The sequence below is a fragment of the Takifugu flavidus genome, chromosome 19 (assembly GCF_003711565.1).
Source record: "Takifugu flavidus isolate HTHZ2018 chromosome 19, ASM371156v2, whole genome shotgun sequence".
Classification (NCBI taxonomy): domain Eukaryota; kingdom Metazoa; phylum Chordata; class Actinopteri; order Tetraodontiformes; family Tetraodontidae; genus Takifugu; species Takifugu flavidus.
Genome location: NC_079538.1, coordinates 12108227 through 12121747, shown reverse-complemented (window position 1 = coordinate 12121747; position 13521 = coordinate 12108227). Strand labels below are relative to the sequence as shown.

The window sequence follows — 13521 nt, the reverse complement described above, 5'->3', positions numbered from 1 at the left end:
TGTAGTTTTTCTGCCCCCCCCTTCCGTATTCATCTAAAGAATTACATGTGAGGTTTGAGCGGTAAGAAGCTCCACCATCAGAGTTTCAGCATTTAATCCTCACAATCTTGCAAAAGGGCTATATTTTGTACCCAGAGAGTTCAGAACTGAAGAAGCCTTCTGGATAGAAGGCGAAATGTCTTCAAAAGAGAAGAAAAACAGTCTAGTTGACACAGAAAACTACCTTGAATAGACACGCAAAACACAACGATGGCTGGGATCAAAGCATATAGACTTTGTTCAGTCAAAACATTAAAGAAATACCAAAGCCATTTCGAAAGACATACATGAAGACATCAAAGTCAAGAAGGATTAAAGAATCTTGAAAGACAAAGGTATAGTCAAAGCTTCCCTGCTCAATATACTAACAATAAACAACTGTGCAACATTGGCTGTTGAGCTGTCGTACAGAGCAGAAATGGGCGTCTCTTCACGTAAACGCAAATGTGAGGAATCCTCAAAATCAGGTGACTACACCATCAGAGAAGCCAAATCCATGTTTTACATGCTGATCTGATTCATTTGTACAAAAGTTTAAAGCAGACTGAGCCACCCTCAGGGTTACTAGCACAACTTCAGACAAGAGTTCTGGCCTTCTTCTGGGACGGCATGCATTGGGTCCAGCAGGGGGTGTTGTACCTGCCTAGAGAGGAGGGAGGACAGGGCCTCATCCACCTGGCCAGCAGGACCGCCGCTTTTAGAATACAGTTTGTACAGAGGTGGACCTAATGTGGAGAGATGTGGCCAGATGTGTCTTCAGACGGGTGAGTAACTTGGGGCTGGATGATGCTTTGTTTTTGACTGACTTTAAATTTGCAAAGTTAAATGGGCTACCTCCATTTTATCAGAGTGTTGTTAAGGCATGGGCCCTTTTTAAAGTTTTAAAAGAACCAGCTCTGACTCTCTGTATTGGCTGCTAAGGGAACCCACGGTGCACGGAGCCAGGCTGGATGTCTCGGCCGAAGCCACGCCGAGGCTGGCGGCTGCACTGTGGCGGACCCGGACCCTACTCCTCCAGCACGTAGTGGCCGTGGCAGGGCCAGACCTAACGGGCGCGGAGGCAGTGGGTTCCCTGTTGGCATCCGCTCTACCCAGGCAGCTGAGGGGGTGCTTCGGTTATGGAGGAACAGACTCAGCACGAGAGAGAGGCGTATTCTTGAGGACTACGGCCAGGGGACCGAACCTGACAGTGAGGACCCCTTCCCGGAGATCAGGCTGGCCGCCCATCTCGTGAATCTAGACGGTCCTCTCCTCAGACCAGCAAAGACCTTCTCCCTGGTGGCAGTCGATAAGAAGACCCTATACAACGACTGTGTGAGGGTACTAAACAGGAGAGGACTGTCGAACAGGAGCACCAGCGTGTGGGCCGATCGACTGGGAGGGGATGGAGCCCGCCCCTGCTGGAGGGTCCTTTACAAGCCGCCCCTGAGGAAGAGGACCGGGGACCTCCAGTGGAGGATCCTACATGGGGCTGTCGCCTTGAACGCTCTCCTCTCCAGAATGAACGCTGCTGTGTCGGACCAGTGCCCGTTTTGCTCCGGGCGAGAGACTGTGTTCCACGCATACAGTGAGTGTGAGAGGCTCACTGTACTTTTTAATGTCATGAAGGGTGTTTTTAATGGTTTTAATGAAACATTTTTGATTAGAACTATTTTTGGTGCAGGATACAACAAAGCTGCTCGCAACAAGTGGCAACTCCTGAATTTTATTTGTGGTGAGGCAAAAATGGCAATTTACATCTCCAGGAAAAACAAAATTTCAAAAACTGGATAGTGAGGCCGCCTCTGTATGGCGCTGCAATGTCCGGTGTTGGCTGAGGTTGGAGTTCGGTTTTTATAAAATGATAAACGACCTCGGCCAATTCCGCGATATATGGTGTCACAGAAATGTTTTATGCACTGCTACGGAGGACCATTTGCACTTTGCACACCCCCTGGTGGGATAAATTGTATTGTATAGTTTTTTCTGCTGCTCCCCCCTCCTCTATTCATCTAAGTGCAACTAATTTTAAAGTAAATATTTATACTTTGCGGATGATGCATCAGCTCTGTGGAGGGATTCAGTCAAATTAATTGGGTCCAAACCCCAAGTCAAGCATTGTGCTCGTCTCTGGGTGGATACCAGATTAGGTGCTCGATAACGCCTGTTAATTAATTGCCAATGTATCTTATGTTGATATTTTTCTGGATGTGTGTGTTGTGGTTTAAAGTCCAGCCTACAAAGTAAACTGCTTCCCTTTAAAATTTGCCAGTAACTAATAACATTAATCAGCTTCATCTGATTCACATGAGCCCCCAGGATAAAACAGATTGAGTCATCATGAACAAATAAAGTAATCAGTGAAAGGTTGCACAGTTCAAACAGAAGGTCCACACGGGCCACAGAAACATCAGGACTGGTTATTTGCATCGTAAAATATTTAATGCATTTAATATTCTTCCCATGCAGCTAAAAAGCATTGATCAACACACTCTGAATGTACAATATGTTACAGAGGATATGATCCCAACTGTAAGCCGCAGTTGATTAACATCACAGAAACTTGATGAAATCATTAACTTCATGGACAAATTTAAAAAAACAAAACCCACAGACTCAAAGAACGAACCATGCATTTAAATATGGACGATTTTATGAAGAGACTGTGTGTCACAGTGCGCAGATTTCAAGTTATGAGAGGACACGTGTAACTTTAGGGATGTAATAAAAAACAACCCAAGATGGGGCAGGTGTGATTAAAACCATTTCAACAACGCAGGGTGTTGAGGTCACAAGGTGATGAAAGATGTATAACTGCCATTACAACAATTAAAAACCCACCAGGAAACATTACTGCCCTCCACCGGCCCATCTCCTGACATCATAATAGGCAAATTTAGAAGGTATAAAGACAAAGGTTTTAGACACTAGCAGACTTTTTAAAATTTAAGTTTATGAATATAAATAAATTATACATTATACAGCTGGGTGTTTATTTCTGTCAGTACATATTAAAAATGTTTATCCTGGAAGAAGTAATGATTTGATTTTTTAAAGCTGCTATGATCCAGAAATAAAGCTGTACAAATCTGTTTTTTTCTTTCTGGTTGTACTGCAGATTTGGTTCCTCCAACAGCAGGAAACACTGAAGACAGTGTGTGCTACCGGCAATGTACATCACAAAAGCATTAAACATGTATGCTAATGTTCTTGACTAGTTCACAAACCAGCTTTGTAATTAGATACTCTATGCAGGTCTGGTTTTACTGCCCCCCAGTGGCCAGAAACAGTCACTACAGTTTTAAAACTAAGATGAATGTGGGTAAAAACTAAACCTCACCTAACTTTAACTCCATTAATGTAGTAGAAGTGTTGAATATAAATGCCCGTGACTGAGAATACAGTGTTGCCATCAAACATGGGTAAGTGGGAGGGGGGTTCAATCCACTGACGTGCCCCCTCTTTCGAGTCCGTTCTAAAGTTCTTGGTCTCTCTCTACTTGGATTCTCCCTCGGCGTCGAGGAGCGCGGACCGGATGCCCAGTTTCTTTAACTCCTCCACCAAATCACCGTTCTGGTGCATCTGGAGCAGGATGTCGCAGCCCCCCACGAACTCACCATCCAAGTAGACCTGTGGGATCGTGGGCCAGTTGGAGAACTCCTTGACTCCTGTGGAAGAGAAAAGTGATGACAAGAGTCAGATGACAAATTCTAACAAAGACTTCAGGATAATCTTTTCATCAGGATAATCTTCATCTTTTCTTCAGGATAATCTTTTCATCCGTCCCTTTGTGAGGTTGTGAAACGGGACTTTTCTAATTCACGTCACCTCCTGGTTGTTGATCAACCGATTCCCTGTTGTGGAAAAGGGGGACTTTATTCCAAATAATTTAAAACCTTGGGTGGATTTTAAAACAATGAGGCTGTTTTCTGGCTGTTTCCTTAATATGACGCCAGATCACATCACACGAATATTCCGTTTCTGCATTTGTGGCGTCATGGTTTCAGTTTAAAACAACTAAAGAACCACAGAAGTTTCTGACGCCACAAACTAGGATGGAAGAAAAGCTGTTATCCGCTCCAAAAACAGAACCCGTGAAAGACACCGATAAAACCGCACCCCCCAGCTGCACAGAGGTGATAAAAGCCTTCCGAAACTCCTTCATCGTTCCGGACACCATCGCCATGTTCAACAGTGGTTGAAAAGTTCTAGGGGACCTGGAACGTTCACTTGTTGCTGCCGAGTCATGGTGACATCGAGTCGCGGTACCGACCTTGTCTCAGGTCCTGGTCCTCCAGCACGTTGTAGGCAGCGTAGTCGTCCACCCCGTGCATGCGTAGAATCTGAACCACAGCGTTACTGAAGCCGCACATGGGCTGAGCCGGCGTCCCCTTAATGAACACAACGACTTTGTCCTTCTTCACCATCTCACCAAGGTCTTTCTGGAGGTTCGCCGCCGAGCACAGGAGCCGGGCCGAGGCGACCCACGAGCGTCCGCCGGCTGGACGCAGTTGGTTAACCGCCAACCCCGACCGCAGACACCGCGCAGTTGACCTAAATAGACAATTCATGGTTTCGGCGAAGTTGTGCCTGAAAATAATTGGAAGTTACTAAGGAACTGATCTCAACCAGCTAGTTCGGTGAAGTCAATCGTCAGTACTAACGCTCTTTAGGAGGGGCGGGACTTAAATGTAGATTGGCCAGCTGTGTCAAGACGTGTCCTGGTATTGGTCAAAAGCACACGTCGATCATAATTACTCAACGAAGCACACAGCCGAGTCAATAAATATTAAGATTGAAAACAACATAAACACTTAAACAGTCAAAAATCGTGTTTGAATACGAAGTAATAAAATGTTAAAATACGTCTTTTGTCAGATATGTCTACCGGAAATATTCAATAACTTCCGGGGTAAGGTGCTCAAACCGGAAGAAGACGGGGAATGTTTGAAAGATGGCGGCGGACGCGCAGAAAAATAACAAGCAGAAAAAAACTGGAGGAAAAGAGGCGCAGCCTCTGATTATCGCGAAAAGCCCTGCTGAAGAACAACGGCTAAAGTTGGAGCGGTTGATGAGAAACCCGGACAAGCTTGCTCCTATCCCGGACAGACCAAAGGAATGGAATCCCCGGGCTCCACCGGAGTTTGTACGGGATGTGATGGGCTCCAGCGCCGGCGCGGGCAGCGGGGAGTTCCATGTGTACCGTCACCTCAGACGGAGAGAGTACCAGAGGCAAGACTTCCTGGACAAGATGTCAGATAAGCAAAACGCCGACCAGAATTACCTGGATAAGGTGGAGCAGAACAAAAAGGCAGCCGAGGAGAGAACCGCGAAGCGGCGAAGGAAACGAGACAAGTTAAAACTGAAAAAGCTGATGGCGAAAAAGGCGAAGACGGAATCCGGGAAAGAAGACCAGACGGACTCCAGTTCGGACAGTAACGAAGATAAGGAGCGTGAGGAGGAAGAGGAGGAGAGAGAGGATGATGCCGAAGCTCCAAGCTTCATCATGGGCAAGAAATGAGTCCATCTGCGGGGGGGTGGACACGCCGACAGGACTCGATCTCGGTGCTTTGTCTTCAGGTGACATGGACACTCGGATGGAGCTCTCTGGCTGTGCAGGGACATGCGTCTGATTTTTCATTATTCTGTCCATCTGTGAAATGGAGGGGGGGGGGTTATTTTAACCATTTTAACCATTCAATGGAACATTTGAATAAAACAGACTTTTCAACAGAAATGGCGCTAAACCTCCTTTTTGCATCTTTGTTTCTGATGTTTTGCAGCCTTGTAAACCTGCTCCTGGCTAAGATTATTGCTTGTGGGCACAACAAGGTTGCAGAAAGCATCCCAAAGGATGAAAAGGCGTGACTTCCAGAGGTCTGGGAATTCCACGTGCGATGTTCTTTGAACAAACACCTGCTTTCCACGGTGGCGATGGCCTTGTTCTGTAGCCATCGCATTTCTTGAGGCAGGTAGAAAAAAACAGCATGATATTGTTTGAAGCGGGGAGAGCTGTTCCCGTCAGACACTGTCCGCTGTCACAGCAACGTGGGATCTCCATCGGAGCAGCTTGATGATTCCAGATGAGGAACACCACTGCAGCGCTACTGGTCCATAAATGTAAAGCTTAATAAAAGTTGCCATGTTATTATGGTTTAAATATGGGGGGGGGAAGAGGTGATAAGTGCTGATGCTTCGATCACTGAATGATGAGACTGATTCTGTTTTGTATTGGATGGTTTTCCAACCTGTTACCATCACATCTTTGTCGCCCCTGGTGATGAAAGGATCCCATTCCCTGTGACTACAGGGAACAACAGAACCTCAAAGATGCACCTCAGTGTTTAAGATCATTATTATTGATGCAGAATAATCACATTTCTCATTAAAGTGAAGCATTTTGTTCAAAGCAAAGGGAGCATGTTTGAGTATTTAGGAGTTTTCAATCAATTTTGGTCCATGTTTTCTGTCTAAAAGTAGATTAAATTGCTATAAATCTGACTTGTGGAGTCCTACTTGTCCTGTTTCTGCGTGGGTGACTCTGGGATTATGCACTTTACATCAATAAAGTGTTAAACTTTTGGAAAGCCTTTGCAACCTCGGCGTGAACGTTTTGCCAAAAACCAAACTTTTGATGAATAAATCCCCCATTAGCCACTTTCTCCAGCCGTTTAAAGCGTTTGGAATGAACAGCTTGCTCTCCAGACTGTTGTATCAAAGTGAATCCCCCAGCGTCAGAAAGATTTATTGCCTCTCCAGGAGAAGTATCCCGCCTGCAGCCTTGCACAATGACTGACTTGCTGCGACTGCTCCCACAGACAGATTTAAACCCCAGTCTGCCAATAAGACTTGAGCCGAGCCGTCACTGGGAGTGGAGGCCAGGGGGGAGGGCTCGGCATGTCGGGGCAAGACACGCCGTCTGGGTTTGTCTTACTTTTTATTCTGGAGTAAAAACTCAGATTGGATCAAATGACTTCAAGTGTGTGCTTCTCAGAAGTGGTTCTTAAAGGAGAACGTGATGTTAACAGAATGGAGGATGAGGCCAAAGTTGATTCCCAGAGGGGAGCGGACGGAGGGAGGAAGAATGATGAGGAGCCACGGACTGCAGGTAGTGTGGAATGAGTGTTACTGCTCCCTTTAAATCAGGACCTACTTAAACAAGCCAACGCAGCAGGGCGACACTGTCCTCCATTACTGGAATTTATTCTGTTTCACGGATGTTTCTGAAATGGTGGCACCCGATTAGGCAATCACATCATTTCATCCCCAACTCCAACATCAGGCTTGGCAACAGCATGAATAAATCATCACTGAAGAGAAATAAATCACGACGGCGTTTCATCTGTTCCCCTCCTGACATGTGCTGCTTTGCTGATGAGGCTCTGCGGACCTCTGCTGTGATTTGTTCTCTTCCCCAGACGAGCGGGCGGCCGTGCAGGCGAGAACCTTCACCAGGTGGATCAATCTGGTTCTGCAGAGGGTAACACATAACTCCAGACTGCGGCACTATTCTTTAACTGAAGCCAGTGAATTAATTTCACACTTTGTGGCTCCCAGAACGATCCTCCAGCCGCTGTGCGTGACCTGTTCAAAGACATCCGGGATGGAAGAATCCTGATGGCTTTGCTGGAACGGCTCTCTGGGAGCCAACTGGTGAGAGGCAATTTGCCTTTGAGCTGCCAGCTCTTCAGCTTCAAACACATTCAAGCCTTTGATTTAAACAGAAAAATGGCTTACACCAAACCGGTTAGCGTTAGCTTAGCTCAGAAAACTTCCACCTTCACACACCTTCAAAGGTGAAAACATTTTGTTGACCTCACAACTGACTCTCAAGGTGATTTTGCACATCGAGTAGCTCGTTAGCGCACATTCTAACAAACTGCATCGAAAGCGTCTAAATGAGCTGGTAAATTATCGAAGAAAGGTTCGATTAGAGCGCTCTGGGGCTCAAACGGACCCCATTGATCACATCGCTGAGTCGATATCTGCTTCCTGCCCTGTGGCCGATCTGAGTATCTGTCTGATTACCGGTTTTATGCCGATGACATTAGTGTTTGGCACTAGTGGAGGAAGATCAGAACTAGAATAATCTATAGTTTCACATTAAATAAATGAACAAACAAATCCTTTAAGCTCTACAGGTTCAGGTCTCCTCCTCAGCGCATCTTCAGACTGAAGAACGTCTCTAAGGTCCTGGCGTTCCTGGACGGTAAACAGGTGATAAACTGGTCGAAACGTTGTGACACTGCGATACACCGATACGCAGAGCTACTTTTCTTGACTGAACCTTCGCTCTCTGTTGTCCTTCAGGTGGACCTGCTCAGCATCAGCGCCTCTGGCGTTGTCGATGGCGACCCTTCTGTTGTTCTCAGTCTGCTCTGGAGCATCATCCTTCATTTCCAGGCAGGATTCTCCCATCATGCATCACTCCAGCTCTGCCGCATCTGCCGGACTGAGATCAGTCTGCTCTGTTTTGCTTTAATCCAGGTAAAGCAGGTGGTTGGAGGCCTTCAGGAGCCTTCCTCCAGCCCCCCTCTGTGCTCCACCGAGCGCCCTACACAGACTGGTGAATCTGGTGCTGACACCCTGCCAAGCAAAGGCAGGCAGGCTGCCAGAGAGTCAGAGCATCATGGGAAAACCGTCCACGCTCTGCTGCAGCGGGTCCAAAGATGCACATCAGAGTGAGTCTGGAAAAGATCCTAAAACGAGGCCACCCGTCAGGTTGAAACGAGTCTGATCTGCTGACGTGTCGCAGGTTTGGGGTGCAAGTTGAGGACTTTGGGAAGAGCTGGAGCAGCGGCCTGGCGTTCCTGGCTCTGATTAAATCTATAAACCCGACTTTGGTTGACCTGAGGGAGAGCTTATTGAGAGAGCCAAGAGAAAACATCCAGCAAGCTTTCACGTTAGCGAGCTGCAGTCTGGGCATAGCGCCCCTGCTGGAGCCCGACGGTACGACAGTAGCAAAGACAGGGCTGTCGATGTGACTCTGAACAACTTTATTCTTCCCACAGATGTGTTAAGCACATTTATAGATGAGCCGTCCATCATCACTTATGTGTCCACGTTCTTCCAACATTGTTCCACCACAGATGAGGTGAATATTTCTTCTTTTTTTTAATGCTGAAGTTAGCTTTGGCTTTTCAAAACAAACTTCAATTAAATGAAAGTAACCTTTAAAACAACTCTGCAGGACACATGTCTCTTGCTAATTAATCAGTTTGGAAGACAGAGTTAGTTCCAAACTGCCATCTGTCCCTCAACAACACGTTCCATTAGCATTCAGATCCGACTGAGTGCTGAAGGTCCAGTTTGAGTATCACAAAATATGGGAAAAATGTGCTCAAACTATTTTGATTTTGCAGGATTGTTCAGGATGTTCTGAAGATACCGAAGCAAACTTTGGATCTTTGGGGACCGGGTTTGGAGGGAACCTCGCCATTGATCCAGAAGCTCAAGCTTTGCTGAAATGTTCAGAAAAGAGCTGCGAGCAGCAACTGTGGAAAAAATGGAGTCGTAGAGGGTCAGCCAGAGGAAATTCTGAAGAACCTGTGGGCGACGGTGCATCCGGCAGTAAGAAGGGCAGGTATCCGAATCCACCCAGTCCGCTGAACGCCAACATAGCCAGCCAGGAGATCCAGTCGTGGATGAAAACCTCAGATCGGTCACAACACAGAATGTACGAAAGCCACTTTTCTCTGAGCTCAGAGGAAGGCGTCTACAGCCTGTCTGTGGTGGATTCAGAGGAGGAGGAGGAGGCCTGGAGCCCCATCCTGGGCCTGAACAGAGGGGTTTTTCAGCCTTGCTCTCGGCTAAAAACAGAGAAAACGCTCCTGAAACGAGGACAAACAGGAGAAAAGCTCACAGCTGAATCAGGGGTGGATAGAACGTCTGCTTGGAATGAAAGGAGCAGCGGAGAGATGGTAAACAATGAGCCGGAGGGAGACATCAGAAAGACAGAAGCGTGTGAAGATGAAAGCTTTGTCAGAGGACAGATGAGCGATGGAGGCGCGTGTATAGACAAGGAAGGAAATCCAAGATCTACGGTGTCCCGGTATCATAAAACCCAGGCTCTGGGAGGTGGAGCAACAGAAATAAATCATTCTGAAGCTGCTGGCTGCAAGAAAGAGCAAAAAGGACAAACAGAAAGGAGCCTGTTTGAAAAACGTGGAAAGGTGAGGGAACAAACAAAGTCAGGTGGAGGAGAGGAAGAGGAAGAGGAGGAGGAGGAAGAGGAGGAGGGAGCAGCTACTGTTAGCAGAGGGCAACACTGGCAGGAACGCGACACCAGTACCAGAGGCTGTTCTGGGATCTGTCAGACATTCAGGTGAATCAGAGGGGAAAATGCCAACCGTTGCTCGCTGCTGCAGTTAGCAGCTAAAGCTAACGGCTCCAGCAGGGTTACAGTAGTTTACAGCTTCATGAAATTATGGATATATAAAGGAGGAATTTAACGTTAAGGTGTTGTGTTTTATCTGCTTTTTTAACAGACAGGGAGGATTCCCTCCTGAAACCTCCAACGCTGCTGGCCTTACTCCACCAGAGACTGAAGTGCTTTTGCTCCTGTGGATCCTGACCTACTGTTGCTTCATCCTTTATCACATGATCTCCTGAGTTCACCTTTAGAGGGCCATATGATGCTCGTCTTTACTTCAATTTTCAAACAATAAAGATGTGTCTGCTGGATTATTCATTTAGCCTCATTGGAAGTTGCCAATTGCAGCGGATAAACTCGGCCACACGGGGGCGCTGCTGCACCTCCGCAGTGGCAGCCACGCGTGTCAACCTCTCCACTGCAATTTTTTTTGTTGGCTCCCAGCTGACCTGCTGGGTAATTACCAGCGGCATTGACTGGTGAAAGTATTTAATGAGCGCTGACATTTCCGAGAGGCTCCGCCTGGCGTTCGGGCTCTTTTTACGCTACAGTTAAACGTTCCCATCGGAGGCGGTGGAGTGTCCAGCGGAAGTCTCCGCACAGCGAAGTTGCATAAGTGTTCAAACTCCGTGTTTGCCAAGATATGTCCACCAAAGACACACACTCACCGCTGCAGAACACTGAACGGTGTTTACTTGGACTCTTGGGTCAGTAGTTCAGCCCAGGAGATCAATATGCTTTCAACAGCGCTGACACCCCCGCACACATCTAGTGTCCACTTCCCCAAAGCTAAAGTTTGGGTTTATCTTTTATGAGCTCAATCTGAAACAGGCTGGGGAGGGAGGTAACAATGTCTTTGAGGTGCAGCTTTTCATGTCTGACCGCGCTGACTCTGCAAATGCTGTGCGTGGCACACGGAACCTTTGGACCCAGGGCTGAGAAAGAATTCGCCGGGCCGCTGCCGCAAGAAGCCCATCAGCATCTCAACACTTCGGCCCTAAACACTCTTTTGGCCTTTGAACCTTACCAGGACTTGGCCAGCAGAGTGTCCACTGAGCCTGAGGCCCAGCAGCGCAACATCCTGTTTTCACCACTGGGCCTGGCCTCAGCTGTGGTTCTGCTCTCCCGGGTGTCCCGCTCCGAGAGCAGGAGCCAGGCCCTGGAGCTGCTGGGCCTGGCGGCCAATTCCACGGAGCGGAGCGTGGAGGACGCCGTATCATCTCTGACTGATCTGTTGCACAACCTGACTCTCCCTGAGGGGAGGGGTGGAGGTGGGGGCCGGGGGGCCGGTTCAGAGGCTGGAGCTGGAACCACAGCAGGGGATGGAGATGGAGGCTCAGATGCTGGAGGCAGAGCTGATGCTGCCGAGGCTGGGACTCACGCCGGGAGTCAGCTGAAGGTGTGGAGCGGCCTACACGCAGGCGGAAATCAGTCCGACTATCAGAGTTTTCTGTCCGAGGGATGGTCGGGCTTCAACTACACCTTTGATACGTTGCAGAAAGACTTGGAGTCATCTGATGAACTCGAACTTAACAATTACGCATACTTCAAAGGTAGTTCCTTCTTGAATCGGGGGATGGGGGCTGCAGCTTGTTGAGATGATGAAAAAGCCCCACAGCAGAAGGAGAGTCGTTAGATCAGACCCTCATCTGTTCCCTCAAACCTGGAGAAATGTCTGGGTTGCAGTGCACGTGTGAACATTGCTGTGTGTCAACACTCTCTCTCTCCTCTCTGACCTCTTTCCTTCTACCACTGACACCAACCAGGGCGGCTTCCGTTTGAGCGGCGCCACACGGTGCCACGCAGTTTCCAGCTGAACGCCACGGCGAGCCTGGAGGTGGCCATGATGTTCAGGGACGACTCCTCAGACGTGATGATGCTCTATGACACCAACTGCTCGGCCACGGTGGTGCAGCTCGCCCAGTCGGAACGCCTCGCTTGGCTGCTCCTGCTGCCCAAAGCCGAGCTGCAGACCCTGGAGGGCTGCCTCTCCAGCAGACGCATGAGCTTCTGGCTCAGCAACCTGAAGCCGGGGTAGGTGGGCAGTTGTGTGCACCAACAAATTATTACTCAGTTGAATTGAGGGAATGAGCTTCTGAATGAAGCCTGAGGGGGAAACTGTTGACACGCCGGGGGCTCTGTTCACAGGCGGGCAGAAATCCTTTTCCCCAAGTTCCAGCTGAGGAGAAGCTACAATGTGAAGAACCTCCTGAAGAACTCCGGGGCATCATCGCTCTTCTCAGACGCGCCAGACTTCTCGGGGTTATCAGAGAAGGAGACGCTGAGGCTCGTCAAGGTTCAGAGAGAAGCAGAACATCCAACTGTTGCTTTCTCCTCATCTTTGATCTTGCTTTATTGTCTTTGATGGACACGCAGGCTTCTCAGGAGGTGATGCTGGAGGTGGAAGAGGCCAAGTTGGAGGAAGGGGGGGGTTACGACGTCCCGCTGGACTTCTCCGTCCCTCCACGGATCACCTTTAACCGACCCTTCGTACTGCTAACGTATGACCATGTGACGGGGCTGGTGCTGCTGATGGGCAGAATCTCTGACCCTGCAGATGTCTGAAGACGCCGCGCTCCTTTTTGTTTGTCATGTTAAACTGCACCCATTTTATTATATGGCTGGTTTGGTTTGTTTATTTTACCTCCAATTATGATGAGAATCGTTTGCATCATGAAAAAGAAGCATGTTGAGATGACTGTTGGCCTTTTCTTTGTTCTCCTCTAAACATAAAACACTTTTCTTCCACTACTAAGTGTCTTTCTCTCACTTGTTGCTACAACCATTAATGACGACATAACGATGCATTTTATATATCGGTCCAGGAGTAAAACAGTGATAAGAAAATATGGCCTAATGAAGCAAAGGAGTAAAACTACAATGAAGAAAGTTTAAGCAAGCACATTTTCTTCATTATATTCTAATATGTAGCATGTTGTGCAGGTTGTGTGTGTTTACTGAGGGATTAGTGGTACAAGCAGGCTAGAGGGCAGGTAAACAGATGTTAGCCACAAAGCTAACATGTGACTGACAGTGTTAAAATGAAGAATCATTCTGCACGGTTCAACGAGACCGACTGTGACTGTAATTGGTGCTATTGAGCCGTAGATCTGTCTGTCGGTATCATTTAC

At 47.9% G+C, this 13521-nt stretch overlaps 4 protein-coding genes and 1 non-coding gene across 5 annotated transcripts; 4 read left to right on the top strand and 1 right to left on the bottom strand.

Annotated features, from left to right (window-relative positions):
* Window positions 1-2438: 2438 nt before the first annotated feature.
* Window positions 2439-4711, bottom strand: glrx5 (glutaredoxin 5 homolog (S. cerevisiae)). Its single transcript, XM_057016885.1, has 2 exons — window positions 4292-4711; window positions 2439-3686 (listed from the first exon to the last, which is right to left on the bottom strand). The coding sequence occupies exons 1-2, from the start codon at window positions 4587-4589 to the stop codon at window positions 3514-3516; spliced, it is 471 nt and encodes a 156-aa protein (XP_056872865.1). The 5' UTR covers window positions 4590-4711; the 3' UTR covers window positions 2439-3513.
* A 222-nt stretch (window positions 4712-4933) lies between these two features.
* prkrip1 (PRKR interacting protein 1) lies at window positions 4934-6519 on the top strand. The gene has a single exon (XM_057016884.1). The coding sequence runs from the start codon at window positions 4973-4975 to the stop codon at window positions 5537-5539; it is 567 nt and encodes a 188-aa protein (XP_056872864.1). The 5' UTR covers window positions 4934-4972; the 3' UTR covers window positions 5540-6519.
* LOC130516674 (small Cajal body-specific RNA 13) lies at window positions 5793-6064 on the top strand. The gene has a single exon (XR_008947564.1). It is a non-coding gene; the product is annotated as a small Cajal body-specific RNA 13 (non-coding RNA).
* Window positions 6520-6880: 361 nt separating the features above from the next.
* On the top strand, window positions 6881-10702 carry clmnb (calmin b). The gene is made up of 10 exons (XM_057016881.1): window positions 6881-7126; window positions 7437-7498; window positions 7576-7671; window positions 8152-8235; window positions 8329-8421; window positions 8506-8699; window positions 8774-8967; window positions 9030-9112; window positions 9381-10342; window positions 10506-10702. The coding sequence occupies exons 1-10, from the start codon at window positions 6988-6990 to the stop codon at window positions 10627-10629; spliced, it is 2031 nt and encodes a 676-aa protein (XP_056872861.1). The 5' UTR covers window positions 6881-6987; the 3' UTR covers window positions 10630-10702.
* A 453-nt stretch (window positions 10703-11155) lies between these two features.
* Window positions 11156-13141, top strand: LOC130516088 (alpha-1-antiproteinase-like). Its single transcript, XM_057016882.1, has 4 exons — window positions 11156-11943; window positions 12157-12424; window positions 12539-12686; window positions 12767-13141. Exons 1-4 carry the CDS (start codon window positions 11241-11243, stop codon window positions 12953-12955), a joined length of 1308 nt encoding a protein of 435 aa, XP_056872862.1. The 5' UTR covers window positions 11156-11240; the 3' UTR covers window positions 12956-13141.
* The last annotated feature ends 380 nt before the right edge of the window (window positions 13142-13521 follow it).